General features: G+C 45.0%; 1 protein-coding gene across 1 annotated transcript; it reads left to right on the top strand.

Moving 5' to 3' along the window:
- The first annotated feature begins 12,839 nt into the window (after nt 1-12,839).
- On the top strand, nt 12,840-20,547 carry TENT5A (terminal nucleotidyltransferase 5A). Its single transcript, XM_085611013.1, has 3 exons — nt 12,840-12,968; nt 13,533-14,057; nt 16,644-20,547. Exons 2-3 carry the CDS (start codon nt 13,611-13,613, stop codon nt 17,421-17,423), a joined length of 1,227 nt encoding a protein of 408 aa, XP_085467139.1. The 5' UTR covers nt 12,840-12,968; nt 13,533-13,610; the 3' UTR covers nt 17,424-20,547.
- Nucleotides 20,548-24,769: the final 4,222 nt, after the last annotated feature.

The following is a 24,769-nucleotide window of genomic DNA, read 5'->3' as shown; positions in this document are numbered from 1 at the left end:
GTGCTTTCGTCTTACCTTGTTGTGTGGCGGCTCTGGCAGAGCTGTCGGCGTCCCCAAGACCCACGACGCTCTCTTGCTCGATTGTGGCCCCCACCAGCTCCTCCAGTTCGGTGAGGGCAGGTGCCCTGTTGGTTCCACCTCCAGTCTGGCTGGCCTCCTTCTGGATGTCGCCCATCTTCCTCTTGGTTACAATCCTCAGGTCATACCAGCGCTTCTTTAGGACCTCTATGTCCCTGTGGGTCACTCCCACAGCATTCACATGGGCCTGGATGGCCAGCCATATGTTGCGCTTTTCAGCCTCAGGCACTTGCAGGGATTGCCTTCCAAACAGCTTCTGGTGCTGCTTCACCACCTCCTCCACCAGCACCTGGAGTTCCTTGGGGCTAAATTTCAGCTTCCTCCTCCTTTCCCCTCCGTCTCTCTGTGTTCTCTGGCTGGACATGATGTTCGTTTTCCCGCTCGCACAGGCACCGGCTCCCTGCCTCTCCTCTGCACTCCAAGCCTCTCCAGGGTCGGCTAATTATGTACACCTGCCTGGGTGTGGCCACTTCCTGGTTGGGTGGGCTGTGGTTGCACAGGATTAGCTGTTTCGTCAAGTCATGTGATTTTATTTACCGATTCCGTACATACCGATTCGGTATTTTCCGATTCGGTAAATACCACCTCGGTATTTTCCGATTCGGTAAATACCACCTCGGTATTTTCCGATTCGGTAAATACCACCTCGGTATTTACCGATTCGGTAAATACCACCTCGGTATTTACCGATTCGGTGAATTCCGATTCGTGATTACCGAATGTTACCGAATCGGTAACTGTTACCGAATTTTTACCTACATATAACTTACCGATTCTAATTTACCGATTCGGTACGGCTCGGTATTTAAGAAACGGTAAAATTTATTTACCTACATGAGGCCCTAAATCTGTAAAGTGTGTTGTGGCAGAACCACTTCTCGTTTAATGATGTAGTCCCAAGGTTCTGCATGTTACTGGGTAACCACATTGTCTAATAGTGTCTTTTTAAATGTAAGCATTTTACGATTAGACAATGCTTTTATTTCCTTACAAAATCTTTGTTCCGGCCCTTTCTGCAGAGACAGTGCACAATCAACTCTTAAACTGCACCCCTACACCCTTCAAATTCTACTCACTAGTTCAGACTAAAGATCTATGTAAGTGTTGGGGTGTGATACTTCCCCCAAATTCCAGCAGGCAAAACAAGTTACCAGATTTCTTGTAGGTGGTTTAAGGGAGAGTGGGCTTCTCCCCTGAGAATTTATTTTGGCTTTTGGGGTCAAATTTACTAAAACTCTGCAGACCATTATAGGACATTTATGAAATATTCCAGCACTTTCATGGTACACCAGGGTAGCCTGGCCTTTCCTAGGAGTAGATCATGTATTTTTCAAATACCATAAGTCAGAAATGAGTTCCACTATACCAAGATCAGCTTTTTTTCCATGAGTGAGTCCCTTATGGCAAGAAGTACAAACAATATGACAGTGCCAGATATTTATCATGGATACTTAATCCATAGGGTATCTGTAAAAATTCTTTCTGGTATACAAGGGTCAGCAACACCCACTATGAAATGAGTACAGGAAATCTTACGATAAGAAGTACCTCAAATCAGTTTGAACATTCTGCTCTGGATCTACCCCATATGCTAAGAATTATGTGCATCATGTCAGGGTCTAAGGCCAGGAGTGGTGGCGCACGTTTTGTGTCCCTGCAGCTGGGTACGACTGGACTAGCGGATTTATCAGTTAGACAGTTCAAGTGCCCACAGCCAATGATGGAGTCTTAAGAGAAGCTTGTCAAGGCCTGCAGTTTGCCATAGGTAACAACTCCCATCCATATGCTATTAGTGCCCTTGTCCATAGGGCAAGAATAACCTCTAGGATGCCAGAACAGCAGCATACTTGCACATACACTCACTCACAAACATACACACACACATACACTCTCTCTAACACATTCATTCTCACTATATTTCTTGCACTCTTGTACATTTGAACTCTGTCACACTCGTACTCACAAACAACATAGTACCACTCACATTTACAGTAAATCGGCTTTTATTGTTCAAGAAAAACTTGCCCTGCTGCTTCTGCTATACTTGTCCTGCCTTTTAGTGCAGCTTAGTTAAAACATATTCTCCATACGCTATTCAAAAATAATATATTGCCTTATCAATGTTTGTTACCAGTATGATGTGAATGAAAAGAGCACTTCCTTAATATAACTGTACAGAGCTTATATTTGGTTTCACATGGGGATCAAGCAGTTAGAGTATTGGAAATGAACCAATTCACTTTCTAACATGTAATATCAAAACCAAGTCAATCCAAACAAATCTTTATTCGGCAAACAGCCATAAAAAGACATACAACAAAAGAAATGAAAGCAATTCACCCCTTAAAACTATTAAAATGTATAGTGCAAATCACATAGGGAACCAACGTAAAACCATAGGTCTCTGTGAATATCACACAGATAGCAGAACATGGGGAGTAATAAATAAAACATTGCACACCTTAAAATGTATCAAATATATAAAATAGGGACAGAATCAGCATCTTAAGGAAATTAGTTTATACCATTTTTTTATCGTTATGGCCTGACTAATCAAATGTAACACTGCTGGGCAAGTTTTTAAAGTACCTCATTTCTGTAGGAACACCAGGCCTTTCTGATGGGTTCTCAAACATGATTTTTGTAAAACAGGAACCAGGAAATCATGTCTAGGATCCTTACATAAGGTGCAGAACAATATAAAATGGGCCATACTTTGTTTAGAAACATTATTACAATGACATAAGGGGGAAAACAAAATCCACCACACACATGGCAGTGGAAAGGCGATCTTAAACTGTATCAACTCAGTCTAAAATTTATCAAGTAACATTGGTGGATGGAGTTCAGAAACCAAGTTAGATATTGTTACATGCTGTTGCAGGTTGATACCAACATGTATCCATCAAAAACCAGTGACTGGGCCCTTCACAACTTCAAATCTGTACAGTGGTTATAAAATCTCTTAACTCCCTTTTTACTTCCAATGGATATCATATGAGGTTTATCAAACATTTCAGCTAATCCTATTGCCTCAAAGGTTTTCCTGAGATATACTAACTGTGGGATATGTGCCACCCTGTCCAGTGCTTAGCAGTCCAAAACACCAGATCTCACCAAAGCCCCCCTGAGTTTCCCAAGATATTTACCCACAGCAAGAGGGGAAATACTCATCTGAACCTTCAGATAGGGGAGACCTATTTCCTCACGCCAAATCAGGGTGGTTGCCCCGAAGGTAACTGCAAGAAGCCTGTGTATAAAGCAATTTTCAACCTTCTGGAGTATAGATACATTTGAAAACCCCCACCGACCTCTCCATAAAGTACTTCAGAAACACATTTACTCTTATACAAATGAAATGAGTCATTTCCCTAATGGCCCAGCCTATTTGCAAATGTAAATATCGCCTCAATATTAATTTTAAAATTATGTGTCCTTGCAGTTAAAAACATGTTCCATTTTAAGGAGAAATTAAAAAGAAGCCCCAAGTAATTTAAATTGGTCACTTGCTCTAAGTGGGTTTTCGCCAACACGTGTGATTTGGTACTTGTACTACTAGGACCACAAGTCATTGTAAATGACTTGGGTTGAATTTTTTAAGGTCCAGATCTTCCATATAAGAAGAAAATGAATCTACTAAATTCTGAAGGATGTTTGCAGTACGGGCAATCAGTACGGTGTCGTCTGCATACAGGAGGATTGGGACAGACTGCATACCAATTTGTGGGGTATCTTTTCCCACCTCAACTAAATATTTAGAGATCCCAATTATGTAGAGAATGGACCAAGAATACAAACCTGTCTCACTCCCCGTGATAATCTAACGTTGGGAGTAGTTTCACCCTGTAAGCCATAACGAACCCTGACCATAAGATTCTGGTGCAAGCATTTGATTGGGGCAAGTGGTTCTGGTTCCACACGGTACTTTCCATCAGGGTCCAAAGTTTAGTCTGGTTCCAGAAGTCAAATGCACTAGATAAGTTGATGAGTGCAAGATGCAAACTTCCTTCTTTACCCATTACGTATTTCCCTGCAATCATGTAAAGGTTTAGGCACTGGTCTACCGTTCCCAGTCCTGGCCTAAAACCAAATTGCACATGAGGCAGAATCTTATTTTCTGTGGCCCAAGTTTCCCGGTGAGACAAAAGAACTCTCCGTAAGATCTTCATGCTAGAGTCTATAAGAGAAATTGGTCTGTAGCATGAAGGTGAGTGCCTATCCCCTTTTTTGTACACCAGGTTGATAGTAGCTGTACTTCAAGCGTCAGGTGTTTGACCTTTCACTGTACTCCTAAACATATTTGTTAGGAAAGATGCCCAGAGGTCTATATTGGCTTTAAATATATCTGCAGGGACACCATCATGGTCAGGTGCTCATTTGAGGGCCCATTTTCTAATAGCCTTGACTACTTCCTTAGTTTCAATTATCAAATAGGATTGTAACCATGGCACAGGGATTAACCATGGGCGTAGTTCGCGAAGTAGCGCTACGCGTAGCTACGCGAAGTGCACTTCGCACTACGCGAGCTACGCATAGCACTACGCGAACTGCGTAGTGCGCTGTTCGCGATGATTGCACAGTGCCGGATGCTTGTCCGCACTGTGCAAACATCGAAAACGGCATCTTGCACAGTGCGAGCCGTCGTTTTCTGCCGCTCGAGTAGATTTTTACTCAAGCAGCAGTTTTCTCAAAGCGGACTGGTAGTTCCTCATCGCGAGCGGTTGCGAGCATACGCGACCACTCGCAATGAGAAACCAGACCTCCCCACATTGAGAATCTCGCCGGGAGGTTTATTTTCCATGCTCACAATTGGCAACTTGATGTTGCTGATCGCAAACGAGGAAAAAGTCTCACCGGGATGTCATTTTGCTTGCTCGCGGTCGCCAACTTGACGTTGAGGACTGCGAGCTAGCAAAAAATTACCGCTACGCATGTTTGCACTGTGCTACGTGCAATTTGCGTAGTTCCAAGTAGCGCAAACTTTGCAAACTACGCGAGCGTAGCGTAGTGCTTTGATCAGGCTTAACAGGGATGAAAAAATTATTTGCTGAAAGGGTGGATGAAGAGTAATTTGGCCAAGGGTCAGAAATTTCTGAGAAGTGGGCCACCCATAAATCAGCTGGGATAACTACTTCCACCCTTGGGACATCATGTCCAGTGAAGAACGAATAGTTAATTATCTCCCAGAATGCGTTTTTGTCTCTCAACCTAGCTGCTTCTGCAAGGTCCTCCCAGGCTTTCTCTTGTATCTCCCTCTTTCTTATCTCAATAATATATTTATATGATCATCTTGCATTTGTGACCTCTAGAAGTTACCAGGATTGTTTTTAGGTGAAAACTTCACCTGCTTTCCAGCTGTAGAACAAGCTAAATCAAAACATCTGCATGGGGGTAACACTAACGGAAGTTTCTTTGATGTCAGTTTAACAGAGATAGATTTGCAGACAGTATCGAAACTCACTTTAACTGAATGGACCGCTATGTCTTCCATCAAACAATTGAGAAAATGATCCATGTTTTGACTATCTGATGAGTAAAAGCCTCTGGGTCTACCATAGCCTGTTCGATTTTCATGCCCTTATTCTTAAAATACTTTATTTTTGACAGTTGCCCTTTAGTGGTCTTTAATACATGATGGTTTAATGCTAATTTAAGAGGATTATGGTCACTTATACATTTAGCTATGATGTTAAAGCCCATATGGGGGGGGGGGTACCAGTTTAGGTGATATAAAAAAAAGTCTATCTTACTTGCTTAAGAACTATTCGTAAATGTTGGAAGGTCACTTTTCTCTTTGGCAACCATATCAGCTGCCAAAATAAGGTTGTGCTTTGAAATAAAGAAATTTAGTGCTTCTCCATAATGTGTGTGCCTAAAATGAGTAAAGTTATCCTATCAAAGCATCCATCTGATCTTATGAAATGCTTGACTTCTTTGGCAACCATTGATTTTACCCAGTAACACTTTGCATTTTGGGATTTTCAGACCCAACTTCCAATGTAAAAAAACAAAAAAACTAAATTTCCCGGAATGAAGTATTGTGGTGAATGGAAAGCCAGAACTGGCTAAAGGTGTCACACGATCCGCAATCCAGCACCATGCACCAAAGCCTCAGCCCTATTCTCCTCCCTCGTGCTATCCCACATGCTCAGTCCACTCTCCCCTCTTGCACCAGCCTCGTTGTTACTAATTTGGAATTGAGCAGGCATCTAGTACTATGGAAAGAAAGAGCATGTATTCTGTGGGTGCCTTTGTAGATATATGAGTATATTCATGAGAGTTGTATAATTTGCTGAGTAGGAGGTGTTTTCATGTAAGTGCTTGGTGATGGTGAATAGTGTGAGTTTGTGCAGAATGAGTGGTGCGAGTGTATGGTGAAAAATGTGCCAAAGTGAGTGTCAGGTGAGCTGCATGAATACAATGTGAGAGGAAGGCCGATGTGAGTGTTGGGTGAGAGGAGTGCATGCAGAGTGAGAGGAGTGAGTGCAGGGGGTGTGAGCGGTGTAAATGCAGGATGAGTGGTGCCTGCATGTGGTGCAATGAGAGTGAAGGGTGATCTGTGAAAGTGACTGGTGAGTGCATGGTGAGAGGCGTTAGTGCAGGGTGATGGTATGTCCCTATCCCAGTAGGGATAGTCCAGCAGATGAGTGTCCTGTGTGCAGGTAGGATGAACACAGAACTTGCATGAGTGCAGGTGGAGAGGTTTGTCCGTGTGCATGCAGGGTGAGATAAGGAAGTGCAGGGTGAGTGGTTTAACTCCAGGGTGAGTGATCTGCTTGTTTGCATGGTGTGAGTGCATGGTGAGTGATGTGACCATGTGAGAGAAGGGTGACCTGTGTGAGTGACAGGAGTGCCTATATGAGTGCACAATGAGCAATGTGACAGTGTGAGAGGAGTGACTGCAGGGTGAGTGATCTGACTATATGAGTTTGGCTGTGAGTGAAAGTGCAGAGTGGGATGAATTAATGCATGGTTAGTGATGTGCTTGTTTGAGTGATATTGCAGAGTGAGCAGTGAGAGTGACAGGTGAATGAAGTGTCACATGAGTGCAGGGTGAGTAGTATTCAAGTGTGACTGCAGGGTGAACAGCATGAGTGCATGGTGAGTCGTGTGAATGCAGTGTGCTTGTGTGAGCACAGGGTAAGAGGAGGCTGAACGATGTGGGGCAGGGTAACAGCATGAGTGAATGGTGAGCAATGTGAGTGCAGTATGATCGCTGTGAGTGTAGGGTGCAAGGTGAAAGAGACAGGTGAGTAGTGTCATGTGCGTTCAGAGTGAGATTCTGTGAGTACAGGGTAGTAGGAGTGTGGATGGCGTCCGTGCATGGTAAGCAGAGTGAGTGCAGGGTAACCACTGTGAGTTCATGGTGAGCAGTGAGAATGAGGAGTGAGCTGTCTGAATGCAGGATGTATTCCCAGACACTTGGAGTAACTCAGCATGTTATGGGCGGCTGGCGTAGGGTTTCAGACAAAAGTGAAACTACTGCTATTATGGTACCAGGTATCAATCAGAGACGGAGGGTGGAGGAAATAAATAGTGTGCTGATCCTGCTACAAGCTTTCAGACACATGCTTAGGGGTGTCAGCTCAGTATTTTGATGTCCTAGCTGGTACAAAATCCAGGAAAATCACCTAAAGCCAGTTTTTTTATAAGCACTTATCTGTGCATACTTTGAACAGCAAACATAAATAGAGAACACTTAAATGTGTTCTAAAGCTGCATTAATGATCCAGGACTAATAACTAAAGTAAACTAAGACAGAAAAGTCAGTTACAAATGAATAAATACGGTTTTATTTACAGATCTCTTTAGTGTCAAAGCTAGGCCTTTGCAGGCTCTTTTAACAACAAATGACAGTTATTTTTCTTTTGGAAAGATGGCATCCCTACTTGTGATATGCCTTTTCATGAAAATCATTCTCACTGTGACAGTAAAAGTAAAATACAAAGGTAAGGAAGAGACAGAGCAGGGACTCAGGGAGTACCGGAAGAGGTGAAAAAAGAAACAAAGCGTTTACCTGGTCACAAAGACACCAAAAGTGTATTTTAAAGACCAGTGAAAAACTCGGGTGTGGCGGAGATAAGACTAGGGTGACCAACCGTCCGTAAATTTCACGGACCGTCCGTAAATTGGACCTCACGTCCGTTGTCTGTGAGGATCCCTTTTACGGACGCCTTTTGTCCGTAATTTTGGGCCTTTCAGGGAGCAGATCTGTTCCCTGCGAGAGGCCTCCACTCCCTGAGGGGTCGCCTCACACTCCTCTGAGCACAAGAGCAGCCCCACCCGCCCATTGTCATTCTGAGTGGGGCTGATTGCCACAAACAGAAGGACAATGGACAAGTCTGGGCTGGCACAGCATGTGGTGGCCTCCTCCAGCCTCGGTCTAGGGCAGGGCATTCTGTCACATAGAAGTGCAAAAACACGCATGCTGCTGCTAGGTGAGAATCCAGTTAACAAAAGGAAGGCGGTGAAAGAAGTTCAAAGGAAAGGATTATAGTTCTCTCAGAGTCTCATCGGTTTAGAACAGACGCATTTTCAATATTATATTCAAGGAAGCCATGGTTGCTGCTGTTTTATTTTATGCAACTAACAACCATTGACAACGCCAATAGTTCTGGCTTGTTGTAGGTGTAACGTTACTTGTTCTAGTTGTAATGTTACTTGTTGTATTATATATCTGGATGCAATGACAGAAGCAACAAAAATACCAGTCAGGTGGCACATTATATTAAGCACAGATTTTTAGCTTATGTGTTTAAGCCATGCCCTTAATTACATCGAACACCCTTTTGGAGAGACCCCCCTGTTTTTTTCATCCCACTTAAAGCTCTGGAAACAACACCATGTCACAGTCGCCACGCGGCCAGGCACTGTGCATCATGCATGACTCATGCCTTCCACTTTTTCAGATTGTCTATGTGCAGGGGCATAGTGAACCCTGCCCCACCCCACCCCTTGCTTTAGGAACTACAGCGAGGGTGGAGTTCTTGATGGGTCTCTTCTGTCTGCAACTCAGTAGACAAAAGCACAGCTCATAATTAATGTGAAAAGGTGAGTGAGTAAGTAAGTGAAATGATGGGTGGATGGATGAGTATAATGATGGATGATGGATGAGTGAAAGGGTGCATGATGGGCGAGTGAATGGGTGGCTGGATGAGTGAAATGATGGATGGATTGATGAATTGATAAGTGAAAGGGCCATTGATGAACTGATAAGTGAAAGGGTGAATGGATGGACGGATGAGTGAAAGGGTGGATGTAATGCTGGATGAGTGAGTGAAAGGGCGGGTAGATGGACAAAAGGATGGATAGATGAGTGAAGTAGTGAGAGGGTGGATGGATGAGAGGATGGATGGATGAGTGAAACGATGGATGACTGATAGGTTCAATGGATGGATTCATGAGTGGATGAGTAGATGGATGGGTGGATGGAAGGATGGATGGCTAAGTGAAAGGGGAATTGAGAGAGAAAGGGAGGATGGGTAAATGGATGACTGAACGGGTGAATGGGTGGAAGGATGAGTGACTGGGTGGATGAATGAGTAAGTAAAAGGATGGCTGGATAGGTAAATGGCTGGATGGATGAGTGAATGGATGGATGGGTGGAAGAGTGGATGGATGAGTGTACGGATGGATAGGGTGAAAGGGTGGATGGATGGATAATGGATGGATGAGTGAAAGGGTGGATGGAGGGATGGATGAGTGAAATGATGGATGGAAGGATACGTGATGGATAGGTTTGTAAACGGTTGAATATGGACATGGATGGGCACACAGATGGAAGGACAGAATGAATGGTCAAAGACTGACTGATGGATGAAAGTATGATTGCACATTGTAAGCCCCATTATCTTAAGCAGCATTTCCTATACATTGACTTTCACATTTATATGAGTGATTGTCTCTATATAATATGTGTGTGTTGTAACGCGCTCCGACACTCTGCCCCACATACTTGGGATGAGTAGCACTATAGAAGAAATTAAATACACATGAGAGAGGGTCTATGTGAAGATGAGGGGCGCCATCGGAGGGTGGTAGCAAGGCCAGACTGGCCTGACCGGGCATTGGGCGTTTCCCTGCGAGCTGGAAAGGTGGGGTGGGGGCAGTTTTGTTACCACAAAAAGACCTGCACATTTGCTTAAAGCTGCGCGCATACTGAAAAACCATGAAGTGCACAATTGTCTCAACCTAATATAAACTTATTTTCACTTGTATTTAAGTAGTTGTCTATTTACTTACTTATATACTATTGTGCAACCTCCTCTGATGTGTCTGTAAAACTTACCTTTTGTCCTGAATTTTGACCTCCTGTCCTGAATTTTGACCCTTTGTCCTGAATTTTTACACTCACTGTCCTGAATTTGCACCCATGCCAGTTGGTCACCCTGGCTAAGACTCCAGTCCAGACACTGCCCAGTCGATGCCACAGTTGGCAGCTCAAGCTGCAGCAGCCGGCCAAGACACAGCGAGGGGGGCGGGGCATAAAGCCCCTTTAGCCCTATGGACGTTGCGCTCCTGTCACGCACTATGAGAAATTCTTCCCCCAATCCCTAGCGATGCTTCTACTCGTCCACACATCTAGTACTAACTAACCACATCTCTCACAAACTAAGGGGCATATTATCAAGCCAGGTGATAAAATTATCGCCGCTTTAGCTGCAGAAAACTGCCGCTAAAACGGCGATAATGGGCTTGACAATATACTCTATGAAATTCCAAATGAAGCCCATTAGACGTCCTTCACATCTAACATGGGCTTCAATTGGAATTCCATAGAGCATATTATCAAGCCCATTATCGCCGTTTTAGCGGCGATAATGTTATCGCCTGGCTTGATAATATGCCCCTTAAAAATCAGCCAAACACTCTAACTCCTTTTGAGGAGGCATGTATTTGCTCCCTCTCCCGCCCCAAACATCAGTGTTCGGTTTCTCTCGGCAACTGAGCACGTAACTTCGTGTCCTGCAGGGGTCGCTGTGGTCTCATGCTTAGGTTTTTGTGGTAGCTCTGAATGATACTCATTCTCGGATTGCCTGCGGCTGTTTACATGAAGGGTATTCTCCGAGAGTTTGTTTCTGCTAAATTCGACAGTATAATGGTTTACAAGGCAGCATTGCTAATTGGCACAGTCTAAAGCGTCGATACGTAACTCTTTTATCAATGACGCGTACTAACGAACATTTTCGATTTTATAGGCCAGTAAAGGAGTGGAGTGTTATCGTGTGCTTCAGGTCCGTTTGTTTCATTACCGTACATTTGCTTGCGTGTGTCTGACCCCGTGCGTTCCATGCATTTTCATTAATATGTCAGCGGATAATGAGTTGCTGGTTTGGCCCAGCCTGTACTATCCCATGCCAGATTTGCTAGGTGATAAATACATTTTACCTATGGACTTGACTTCATGCAATTTATCTTTCGTTGTTTTCCAGCAGGTTGTCAAAATCTGTTGTCTTGTCGTCGTTTTGGAAAACCCACCACACACCACCACAAAATCGAATCCGATTCCCTGCTGCCATATGGATGTTTCGCAAAGTCAAACCCTGGACAACCGAAAGACAGCGGAATGCTACTGTACCAATGAGAGATTGTGCATCTCATTTGACAACCTAGGTGGTAATGTGGATTCATTGTAGGAAGGAAGGGTTAATGTCTGGAACAAACTACAAAAACTTTTTAACACCTAGAAGAAGACGTTTCTCGACTGTCCCGGTTAGGAAATTGATTTTAGGTAGATGGATGCCACACTACAGGATAGTCACAGCAGATTACGCAAATGAAACGCACTACATTTTGAAACATGTGTTACGTGTAGTGTTTTTTGTTTGTGGAAGGATGGCGGCGTATGACAGAGACCCCCGCTAGGTAAGAGACCCCTGCTTCGGACTGTGCTTAGAGGGAGCACGGCGTTATCGGTGACAACAATAGTACTTCCATTACTTGAGCACTCGGGCGGGGGAGGCGGCAGCTGTGCGAGCTTGCGGTGACGCACCACCTCCGTGTGCGCGCTCATTGGTTGATGACGCAGAAGGAGACGTCACGATCCGGGCCGAGCACAGATGCGTACGCGGTGCAGATGAGCTAACTGACCGTTTCCATTACTCCCAGTGCAGCATCTGGGGGAGGTTGAGCGTCTTTACAATCCCCTGCTTCTTCCTGTCACTGCCCTGTTTGGCAGTGCCCAGGTATACTTGATGTTGGGGATCTTTCTTTGCTCCTAGAAATTTAAAAAAGTTTTGTACGTCCGAGGGGCTTGCTCGGGTCACTCACCGACGTCGAGCTCTCCTAGTACAAAGTGTACCCTGATACTGTCTATACAACTAGAGTAGGCGTTGTTTCACATCGCCCTCCTAGCCACATTTACTGCATTAACTTTCAATGCTAATTCAAAGGTAAGTATGTATAGCCGTATCCGGTGAGCAGCTGAGGCTAGGGCGGTAGGTCAGACTCCGTTAATAAGCGGTTGTTGTTTCCAATATCCCTCTAGCTTTTTTGCTCAAACGCAGACCAGAAGCACATCTGTGCCGTTCTGAAAAGTTGAGTTGAATTAGCCTTCGTTTCCGTGCTGCTCCTCCTCTAGCTGAGGAACCCAGTAGAGCCCACTAGACCAGCGCCGGGAGCTCAGGCAGCGGCTGCGTGACGAACCCACGGAGTGGGCGTGACCACAGCAGGGAGACGCTCTGGCACAGACGGGGCATTCCGAGTTGGCTAGCTGGGCGCGGTCATGTAGATGAGGGGCGTGTCGGCGCGTGGTGACGCCTGACCCGGTCGAGCAGTGGAAACCTCATATATAAAGTAGTGAGAGGCGGTGGCGACGGCAGCAGACTGCTACTGGCATCGCAGGAGAGTAACAACTGGAACTATTGAGCTCAAGCCACATAAGCACCCAGGTGAGGAGCGCCTCTCAGAATAGGCCACCCTGTAGTGGAATAGGATGTGCTTCAGTTTCGCTTTTCCAATCTTATTGAGGAGTGCCGCCTATACGAATGTGTGTATGTGCCCTGGGCCTTAACTATATTATAATATAATGCTTCTCGGACGAGCCCCTACGATCACACTTGACGTTTTGGTGTCGTTTTAATGGCAGTGGGCAAACTAGATGTCGTACTGAAAGAGTGTAATGCACCTGGGATTAGGAGATTGTGCTACTGTATAGCATGAGAACAACGAAAAATGTATTATTAGTTCACACACCAAAGAGTAGAAGGGCCTGAAAGTTGCTGCTAATCATGCAACCAGTGCATTTCGCACTGAAGTCCATTAACCAGTGGCCGCTCGTTTGACCGGTTGTGAGGGTGGCATAGAGTATGTAGGTCGGTGCATGTGAAGTGTGGGCATAGCACGAGCGAAGGAGGGGTAGTGCCCGAGGCAGGGGGTCAGGAGTAGAGCATGAAAGGGGTACTGTACCAGTTATTCAAGTGATCCTCTCGCTGACAGTTCACTTTTATTTTTAGGACTAGCAGAATTTTGCAGTTGCCAGTATCGAGGAGCTTCTGAAGGGTGCACCGTTGGAGCTGCTGGGACTCCTCAGCATGGCTGATGACGAACAGAGCGGCAGTGCCCCCGCGGAGGGTGGGCAAGCCCCGGAGTGCGAGGATTGCGACGGTGGGCAGTGTAACGTCCTGAGCTGGGAGCAGGTGCAACGACTGGACCAAATTTTGGCCGAGACCATCCCCATCCATGGCCGAGGGAACTTCCCCACCCTAGAACTGCAGCCGAGGCAGATCGTGCGGGCGGTGCGGCGGCGCCTGGAGGACCGTGGCATCCACGTGCGAGACGTGCGACTGAACGGCTCGGCGGCCAGCCACGTCCTCCACCAGCAGAGTGGCCTGGGCTACAAGGACCTGGACCTCATCTTCTGCGCGCAGCTCCGCGGCCAGGCCGAGTTCCAGACTGTCAAGGACGTGGTGCTGGACTGTCTCCTGGACTTCCTACCCGAGGGAGTCAACAAAGACAAGATCACGCCGCTCACCCTCAAGGTAAGAGAGGGCACCCACACACTGCCTGAAGCATTCAGTGCTTTGAGACCCCACAGCTAGTACTCATTCTCAATGACGGCACGCCTGACCTCCCAGCTAACACCTAACCACAGCAGTACCTCACTTGCCACAGCCAGCTCTCACAATGACACGTCTTTCCTGCCATTATATCTACAAGACAACAAAAAGCCTTCAGAACCGTGCTCATGGGTAGTAGAGCTTGACCCCCCCCCCCCCCCCTTAACAGCGCACCTACACTTCGTAGGCTTTACCACACTGAATCAGAATTAGCCTATCAAACTGCCAGCAGAGTTAGTTCTCAAAACAGATGTGTATTCAAGACGGTAAACATATTCTCACCCTCTCAGGAGAGCCAGTCACCAAAAAGTGCCTTATCTCACGATTAGTGTATGACCCGATAACTGGATTGCAAAGCAATCCTTTGCGATCACTTATTCTCTTTCTATGGCAGACCTTTTCTCTATAGTCCAACCTACCACACATTTGTAGGAACTCTCTTCACCATTGCCAGATGTACATCTATGAATGTAGAGCCCCCCATAGTTAATACGCCTAGTAAAGCAGGACTGGTGTTCCGCCTTCTAGTCAACTCTGCACAGGCTTTACATACAACATCGATTCCTCTCACAGGGCTGTGGTCTGCGGATGTCAGGTAGCGGAGCTAGCGCTCTCTACGTGCGCATACTCCTGCTTTCAGTTTACGCTCATCCTACTGGCTCGCCCTTGCAGTGCAGCCCTCCCTACAGGACAGGGACTTTCATCACAACGCATACCATTCTTAAGCCCCGTGCACTGACTGACGAGGCAGATATTTGAGACGTCGAAGGCCTTAATTAATCGTCGCTTGACAACCTCGGTGCCCACCGGGCTTCTTCGACAGTGCACTCCCCCGTTGTGTGGTGCGCTGCTCGACATAAGTACACAGCACGCTTTCAGACTGCTGCTGCGTAGGTAGGAGTTTACACCGCTGATGGATGTGAGGGAAGCTGGTGAGGGCTGTGCAATAGACGAAGACCCTTGTTTCCTTCTGAATCTTACACAGACAGCCCTGAACAAAATGTATGTACGCTCATTTCAAATATACACCCTTCAGTAAACAATGTTGGGAATCCGTCAGTGACTGTAAGTGCAAACTACGGCATGGCCTGCTAAATTGAGAAAGTGAACAAAATCCTATACCTTGGACCGATTCTAGACGGTCCGATGAATCCTTGCACCCCCACACCCCCATCCCACCTCGAAGGTAATTATTCTTGGTGCGCGCTCAGAACGAGACAGTCTTCGCTTCTGCATTCATTCGAAAGCAGCGCAGTGACGTCGAATATAATCTTGTTTATATAGTTACACGACACAGTGCTGTTAAAAACATTTTTCCTTATTGCCTTCCTGCGATATGTTGTATTTCTAATCCCCCTGCAAGCGGATAATGCGCTTACTGTAAGGAGCTTTCGACACTTTGTTAAAACGTCATATCTTTTCTTTCCTGAAATAGGACCTGCCTTCCGAGTTTAATATAGGGCGGCAGAAGTGACTCAGTGATGCAGGAATCTGCGTACGTTCTGCCTGGAGAGATTGAAGTCAGATGCGCTCACATTTCTCTGTCTCCCCCCAACCGTCCAGGCATCACTTGTGCCATTAAACGTAAAGGCAGAGTGGCACGACCTGACCAATCTATCCATCCACACACGGATAATGTGCAGAACCTAATATAGTGGCAAAAAAGACTAGTGATTACTTTTGAGCCTTCATGGGCACTCAGTCTTATTTTTATGCCATCATTACCACTTGTGTGCAATCTAAGTCTAGCAGGCTCTTAGCACCTTGAGGCGGTGAGTGGCTTGTTTGGGCCAGTCCCTTTCGGCCATTGCTTTGAGACTCCATCCGCCAAATCTTGGATCAGCGCTGAGGAGTATATACCTATCCTCTGCTTCAAAGTGGTTCAGTTGCAATAGAAGAGGGACTCGAGCTTCTGTAAAGTACACATGATCACTGCACTCTAAACATTAATTTCTTTATTTCATACATGCACTGTATACAAATAATATATTTTTTCTTTTTTTGCACTGTCAGACACATTGGTTCACTTTATGAAAAAACAAATCTTTTGTTATGACAACAAAGGCCAATCTCTCTTATGGTTTTCATTAAACAAGTGACCCTTAGGGACCCTTTCAACTACCTTTAGCAGTTGAAGAGATTTTCAATGCATGCAGAAGCTGCCCTGCTGCTGTAATACAAAGTGAATGTGCCTGCTGCTAGGTTTGCTTTATACACAATGCAGAGGAGCCTACTTAACTTTAGCAGCTGTTCTTTATGGACTGATGCTGTGTTAAGACTGTCTTAACTGGCCTAGGTGGCCCCCCTCGAGGTGCCAGATACCCATTAGCAGCATCAAATATGGTCCTGTATCTGGGGAGGAGATTGCTGCCAAAATCCGAGCATGCCTAAGAGTGATAGACTACATTGTTTGGGTTGCTGCAAACAGGAGAAAATGTGTAGACCTAGAGATTCAAAGAAAGACACTACTTATAATTCTGTTTTTTTCCTCTCTCTCTACAATTGCAGGAAGCTTACGTTCAAAAGATGGTGAAAGTTTGCAATGACTCAGATCGTTGGAGTCTCATTTCCTTGTCCAATAACCATGGGAAAAATGTGGAGTTAAAGTTTGTGGACTCTTTGAGGAGGCAATTTGAGTTCAGTGTTGATTCTTTTCAGATCAAGCTCGACTCTCTCCTGCTTTTCTACGAATGCTCAGAGAACCCAATGACTGAACCGTTCCATCCCACCATCATTGGTGAGAGTGTCTATGGGGATTTCCAGCAGGCCTTCGACCACCTCTGCAACAAGACCATCGACACTAGGAATCCTGAGGAAATAAGAGGAGGTGGGCTTCTCAAGTACTGCAATCTCTTGGTGAGGGGCTTCACTGCTGCGTCAGAGGCTGAGATGAAATCTCTGCAGAGGTACATGTGCTCCAGGTTTTTCATTGATTTTTCCGACATTGGGGAACAGCAGAGGAAGCTCGAGGCCTATTTACAGAATCACTTTGTAGGATTGGAAGACCGGAAGTATGACTATCTGATGACCCTGCACAGCGTGGTTAACGAAAGCACTGTCTGCCTGATGGGTCACGAGAGGAGACAAACTCTAAACCTAATCACTACGTTAGCCATTCGTGTCTTGGCAGAGCAGAACATTATTCCCAACGTGGCCAATGTGACTTGCTACTACCAGCCTGCCCCATATGTTGCGGACGCAAACTTTAGCAATTACTACATTGCCCAAGTCCAGCCCGTCTATTCTTGCCAGCAACACACCTACTCTACTTGGTTGCCCTGCAATTAAGAAGGGCTGCAAGGCACTGCGTAAGGCGATCTAAATGAAAAGGGAAAGTGGAAGAGGGCGACCCTTTCCCTAGAATTGGTTCTGATTTCCGTGCAGTGAGAGTCCGCTCACGCTGTCAAAGCTGGGTTTAGGCATTTGTTTTTTTTCAAATGCAAGATTGGTCTGAAAAAAGCAGACAACCAGTTGGCATCCAACCCAGAGCACTAGAGGTAGGCCACAACATAAAGAGCGTCCTCCTGAAAGGAACAAGGGCCCTGTGTGATAAAATTACGGGCTTGCTGTAATTGCTCGGATGGGCGTTACTTGCAGACAGTTTGGAGAGTTAAAGGGGACCAACCATACATAGCCTTGTGTTTATCAAGGGCACAGAGGAAGAGAGTTGCTATACAGAGCATATCAGATAGTGGGGCTTGCAGCTTCAAAGAGGGCCAGTGTGATGATCACATTATTGCTTCAGCAGAAAGCTTTAACAAGACAGGTTTGTTCAAGAATAAGGGATAATATAGTTATTCCGAAGCAGCAAATCGAATTTAGTTTCTCTATTTGAAAATGTTTTTTTTCCTCACAATAACGAATGAATGTGTAATGAGAAATGGCTGAGAAACCAATTTTACACTCGAAGACCAAAGATTTCAACCTTCAGATACCCAATTGAGGAAGTTCAACTAGAACAATTTATTTGCACACCAATATACTATTTAAAGTGCCTGTTGCCTTTAGAATAAATTTGAAAGTAAAGTGATAATACATTTGTAATAATGACCACGTTTTTTTGTTATGGGGTAAGGAGGAACATAAACCTGTGAATAAACGGTGGAGGAAATGCCTTATTTTTTGATAAATACTTTTGTTAAATTAATGTTGTTTTGAAATGCTCTTATTTGAATGACTGTCTATGTGTGTATAGCATGTATATATTTATATATCATGTGTACATATGTATACATAGAAGGGTTATGGTCTAGATAAAATGTAGCACTTGGAAGCATTAAAATGCTGTTTTGGTCTAGTTTTCAGCTGGATGTCATAGCACAGTAGTTGATTTGCAGTTACATCACCTGTAGGCTGAATTGGGATGCAAGAGTACATTCATGGGTACATTTTTACTAGATGAAGCCTTACACTTTACTGTTCTGCCGTTTATATATTTCTACCCAACATTGTTGTGACTACCTCCATGGTCTGTAATGTGAGCATGGGTAAAGAGAAGCCCTGGACCACTGCTGAGCGCTATATTCTGCAAGGGTTTCTAGGAGCTCTGCATTCCTGCAATGCACACCGATATTTTTTCCAGGTAGAGTTTGCAGTTTGGAAGTACAAGAGGCAATCCCTGAGACAGTTACATTTCTAGAATACAAACTGTCACTCAACTATCGTTCCATTTCACGTTGTATACGTATGTGCAATTCATAAGATGTTACTGCATCTGGCTGGACAATATACAATTACATGACAATTATATATTTACAAGTGGTTGTTTCTTGAAAACGCCTCAGAAATATGCGATTTTATTTGATGTCCTTTATATTTATTAGTCACATTATGGACCAGTGTCCACCTCCAACGGGTGGTTTATCAATAAAAGCCTACTACACTGTCAAGGAAGGAGGCCAGATCAACACTGTTTTAGTTTTATCTCTCTGTTGGCCTTATGACCTACTCGCAGGACCTGTGAAGGCCAGCATGGTACTGCTATTTAGTACCGTTTGTACAAGAACTCCTTAACTCCTTGCCTTGCTTTGGTCTCTGTTTGCTTTCTGGCTAGCCAGTGGGCTCCTTCGTGGAATAACTCAGCTGGCGATGCTGTTTTCCCAGGGCCCCCGCTCCTTCGGCTGTAGATCTGGCTTGAGAAGTGCTTGTTAGAATGCGGAGGGCTGACCTCTGGCTGATCAGAGATCTTTGACGGAAGCAGAAGGGAGGGCTGGGGAAATGGGATCAGCTGGTAATGTGGTGTGTTTTCCAACCACAACTATTCAGTGCAGTGTGCTGTGAGTCACCCATCAACGAAAAAGCTTCAGCTTCTATGGCGGCTGCACATAAACTGTATTCTTTTGGAGAATGGTTTATTTATTTTTGCATCACTCTGAGATGCTTTTACTTGGTTTTCCCAGTTTCAGTGACTACCATCAAAGCTTATGTTAGTTGCCGAGAACGAGCACTGCTCGCTAAATTGAGGAAAGACTCGAGTAACAGGAATGATTTACCCTTTTCACTATTTCATTATAGTTGTTTCTTTCTCTACTGGAGGAGCCACAAGACTCTGTGTACGGAATTTGAATACAAGTTCTGGTAGACCAAGAAGCTACCCCCCCAAAAAACGAGACAGATCGCTTTGTCTTATGGCCATTAAAAATACAAAATTGAGTCCTATTGTTTTATGACGCACGCAGTGCGAATGGAGTGTTCTGCAAATTCCACAGCAATCCAATTTTACACATTAAAAAATATTTTCGAGTTTTCTGCACTTCGTTTTTGAAAGGCGATACCTGCCCATATGAACCTCTCCTATTTAATCTTTTCAGTTTTTTTTCCACGTTCTTCTTGCATTCAGGATTGCCATGTTTCTGACTGTTCGATGGCTCTTTATAGTTTAAAACTAAATCCTGCCTCCCTCTAGTTTAAAAGACAGGCAACGTGTTAAGTTACATCTATAAGTATAACAATTACAGGGTTCGCGTATTCAGTCCCTATTTACAAATATAACATGTTTGGTATTTTCTTTGTGCTTTATGTTTTTCCAGTGCAGAAAATTACATTTTCATAACATTTAACTGTTGTAATTATAGCTTGCTGGCAAAGTAACTCGTGTGGAGGAAAAAGTACAGAAAAACGGGCAGCTTGGCTTGATTTGTGCATAGACCTGCATTAGGAAAGCAGCTTAGGCAGTTTACTTTCCCTCCTTGAGAAAAATGTCTCTTTGAAGCGTCCTGTTGCAGCAGACTGGTCCCGGGAGGTTTCATTTAGCAGCACTGACTATAGGCTTTCTCTGGGCCAGGCAGGGTGTGACGCAGCACAGGTTCTATAGACTGCAGCACTTGCATTAAGTGCTCGAGGGAACATATTGTGAATTTTGTTTACACTGTCCAATATTTGGATTATTTTGTAAATAAAACGTTATTTTGTTCTTCTTGTGTGCATTTTCTTGAATATTTTGCATGTTTTCTTGTTTTGCGACAAATTTAATGGAAAGACTATTAGGTAGCCTTTCACCTTGACTCTTCTGAAGTTTCTGGTTGTATCCATTAGGGGTTGAGAGTTAACTGCATCATTTGCAAGCCAGTTGCAAGCACTTAACTGAACACTGCATAAGAAGTATATCATCAGCAGCTGTACACGTTTAAATGATTGCCTACTAATTCCAGTCAAGTTAAGTACTGGCCAATGTAGCTTTGAAATATAATGCAAGTTTTCAGATTGCACCAGATGAAAAGGCGTCCTTTATTCTTCATGTGGTGCTCATCTTGGCGACCAGATCTCATGGAACAAATGAATCCATGATTGTGTTTCAGGCTCGAAAAATCAGAATTCTGCATTTGCCAATAGCAAATTCCCTGCTAGAGCTTAGGCTGTGAGCATTTCAAAGTGGGACTTTCTGCAAACGGAAGTGAATGCCACACGCCTGTTTGTTTCTCGGTATCCACGTTTCCCTTTGCAAGATAATTTCCCCCATCTTGAAAATAGTTACGCATTTGCTTGTTTTTGCGTAGAAAAAAAAAGTGTGTCCATTGGCAAAAATATTTTTAAGCAGATTAGGCCAGTAATGATAATAAAAACTGTGTATGATTTTGATTAATGAATGATCTTTGGTCTTATAAAACACAGTGATTACATTTATTGCATACAGTGTGTCATGTTGTGTTTTCACTTTTGACTGCTCCGTTTCACGCAGCCAACATTGGCAGTCTGCATTAGTTTGGTGGTGAGTCCCATAGGGTGGCACAATCCCATGCTGCAGTCCATACGCACCCTATTTAGTACCCTTGCCCTATGTACCATTTACTAGGGATTTACATGGGTGCTAAAGGTCTTGCCAATTGAGGGACAATTACACATTTACCTTCTTTTAGGGAAAGGGTACGGGCACTGGGTACCCAGTGCACTTTAGCCAAAATTGCATAAAATGCCAGTCAAAAAGTGGGGGGTGATAATCTCAAAATGGAATTTTCCTACACAACTTCCCCACCCAAATGAAAGAAAATGAGACTAATCTTTCTTAAGAGTCTTTGTCTTCTAAGTGGACAAACCTGTAAAGGCCATCTGCATTTGCATGGTCAGTCCCAGGTATGTGCTCCACTGTAAAGTCCATTCCCTCTAGGGAGATAGACCACCTCAAAAGTTTGGGGGTTTCACCTTTCATGTGAATCAGCCATCTAAGGGGCCTGTGGTTAGTTTATACAAGAAAGTGAGTACCAAACAGGTATGGTTTCAGCTTCTTCAGGGATAACATCACAGCAAAGGCTTTCCTCTCAATGTCACTCCAACGCTGTTTTCTGGGGAGCAACCTCCTGCTAATATAAGCAACAGCCTGGCCATGGCCATAATTATTGTTCTGGGATAGGACTGCTCCTATTCCATGTTCAGAGGCATCTGTCTGCACTATGAACTGCTTAGAATAATCTAGAGCTTTTAGAATTGGTGCTGAGCACATTGCTTCCTTCAGAGTGTCAAAAGCAGTTTGACAGCTCACTGTCCATCTTACATTCTTTGGTTGCTTCTTGAAAGTCAACTCTGTGAGGGGTGTCACAATGGTACCATGCCACTTCACAAACCTGTAATACCCAGTTAAGCCAAGGAATGCCTTGAATTGAGTCTGGATTGTTGGAGCTATCCTGCCCAAAATTGTTTGGCTGGTCCCGCCTGTGTTCTGTGTTTTTGGACAGATTTTGAGGTTTGCAAGGGATTCTGGGTAACAGACCCTGGTGAGAGCCAGTCAACTCACCCCATCCTAGATTCCCCTGGGTGTCTAGTTTTCAAAAATGTACAGGTTCGGTAGATTTCCCTTGGTGCCGGCAGAGCTAGGGTTCAAAATCTACAGCTAGGCACTTTGCAAAAAAAGGGTCAGTTTTACTGTGAAAATGTGGTGTGTCCACGTTGCGTTTTGGCCCATTTCCTGTCGTGGGTACTAGGGCCTACCCACACAAGTGAGGTACCATGTTTCTCAGAAGACTTTGGGGAATGCGGGGAGGGTGGAATTTTGTGGATCCATGCAGATTCCACGACTTTCCACCACATAAATGTGACGTAAATATGTTATTTTTTTACAAAGTTTGAGGTTTGCAAGGGATTCTGGGTAACAGAACCTGGTGAGAGCCAGACAAGTCACCCCATCCTGGATTACTCATGGTGTCTAGTTTTTACATGTTTGCTAGGTTTCCCTATGTGCCAGCTACGCTAGGGCCCAAAATCGACGGGTAGGCACATTGCTGAAAAAAAGTTGGTGCCTAGTGGGCTTTCTGCCACCCTGGGGGGAAATCGGGGGCATGGGGTTTTCCCCGATATGCCCTCAATGGGGGGGGCAGAAAGACTGTGACTATTTTTTGTGGGGGTGGGGACATTGGTATGCCAATTCTGGGGAGCCCCCTCGCTGCCACCTAGTGGGGGTGGATCAGGGGCCACTGCCCTATCTACCCCTCCAGGGGGGCGGAAAGACTGGAATTTCTCTGGTTTCTAGTGGGGTTTCTGCCCCCCCAGGGGGGCGGATTGGGGGCTGCTGCCCCATATGCCCCCTCAGGGGGGAAGAAAGACTGGAATTTTTGGGGGCGGGGTGGGGGTATTGGCATACCCCCTGATTCAAATTGGCAAAAAATTCCCTGGTGTCTAGTGGGCTTTCTGCCCTGCCAGGGTGGCAGATTGGGGGATACTGCCACCATCTTCCCGCCGGGGGGCAGAGAGGCTGTTATTGTGCGGGGAGGGGTGTTTTGGGCAGCCCCCACCCCAAAACCAATTTCGCAAAAAAATGTCCATGGCGTTTAGTGGGCTTTCGGCCCCCGCCGGGGAGTAGCTTGGGGGCTACTGTCCCCTTCTGCCCCCCCGGGGGGCAGAAAGATTGAATTTTGCTATTTGTTATAGGGGCAGGGAAGGCCCTTGCCTAAGGGGCTGCTCCTACCACCCTGGTGTCTAGTGGGTGGATCCCAATCCCCAAGCAGGGATCCACTGGGTAGAAGTACCATTGGAATGGGGAGATTCTCCGCTTTCCAATGATTCCTCTCCTGTGTTTCTTCGTGTTCAGGGGGCTGAGAAAGCCCCCTGAGCACGCAGAAAGCGAAACCGAAATGAGCCTAAAGGCTCATTTCAGTTTTGGTTTCTGTGAAATGACATCAGCACAATGTGCGCGCTGATCGTCATTTCACAGAAATGGGGGCCCCGGGAGCTGGGGAAGCTCTTCCCCCGCTCCCGAGGCTTTGGGGCAGTAAAAGAGATCCCTCTGGTGCCTGCACCAGAGGGATTTCATCTGCAAAGGCGTTGGACGCGCTGGAACAGTCCAACACACATCAGAGCTTATGCGTTGGACGGCTCCTGCACGTCCAACGCACACAAGGGGTTAACCTAGTAAATGTAATAGATTCCTTGGCGGTTCTGTCAAATCGTAAACACTGCTTTCCTCCTATGATAACAACTATGAAAAGAGGGTGGGGAACGCATGTCCATTTTCTTTTTCTTTCCAAAAGTGTGGGCTACCTTTGAGGGCTAGAGAAATCCGCCAAGTATAACACACAAAAATTGAGATCTCATGATATTTTTAGTTCCAAACTGGCCCTTGAGGGACTTATACTATTTTTTGATACAGCAAGACTATGAAGATAGTTACAAACATGTGTACTGTCTGGCCAGGTTGCTACAGAGCTCTATGCTTCAACAGCATAGCATCAGTGCTGTGACTTGGCAAAGTGTTTGAACTATCATAAATTTACTAATACAGCATAGTGCAAAAGGGATGTTTACAATTACTAACAAAAATGTGTTCTTCGTGTTACTGAAGCTGAGTTTCTTCTGTGGTTCGCAGCAACTATATGTAAACGCAGAGATGAAGGACAATAATGGACAGCAAACTTCTAAGTTTGTATACACTTTGATACTAAACTAGCATTGCCTGTTGTCCTCTTAAGAGACAGGTTCAAAATGCCAAAAAGTCATATAATGTAAGCGTCATCAGGGAGAAAATTTACCTTTTCAAAGGACCATTGTCTGTCCCCCTCCTCATCTTATGCTGAAATTTTACTTTGGCTAAGTGCAAGTTATCTGCAAATGATAGCTTTCAGTCAGCAAATAGAAATCAAACGGTATGCATATGTAAACTACATGCCCTTAGCTGTTGGGAACCAATTACACACTTTGGGACCGCATGA

Source organism: Triturus cristatus, chromosome 6, assembly GCF_964204655.1.
Source record: "Triturus cristatus chromosome 6, aTriCri1.1, whole genome shotgun sequence".
NCBI lineage: Eukaryota > Metazoa > Chordata > Amphibia > Caudata > Salamandridae > Triturus > Triturus cristatus.
This window is presented reverse-complemented; position numbering and strand designations above follow the sequence as displayed.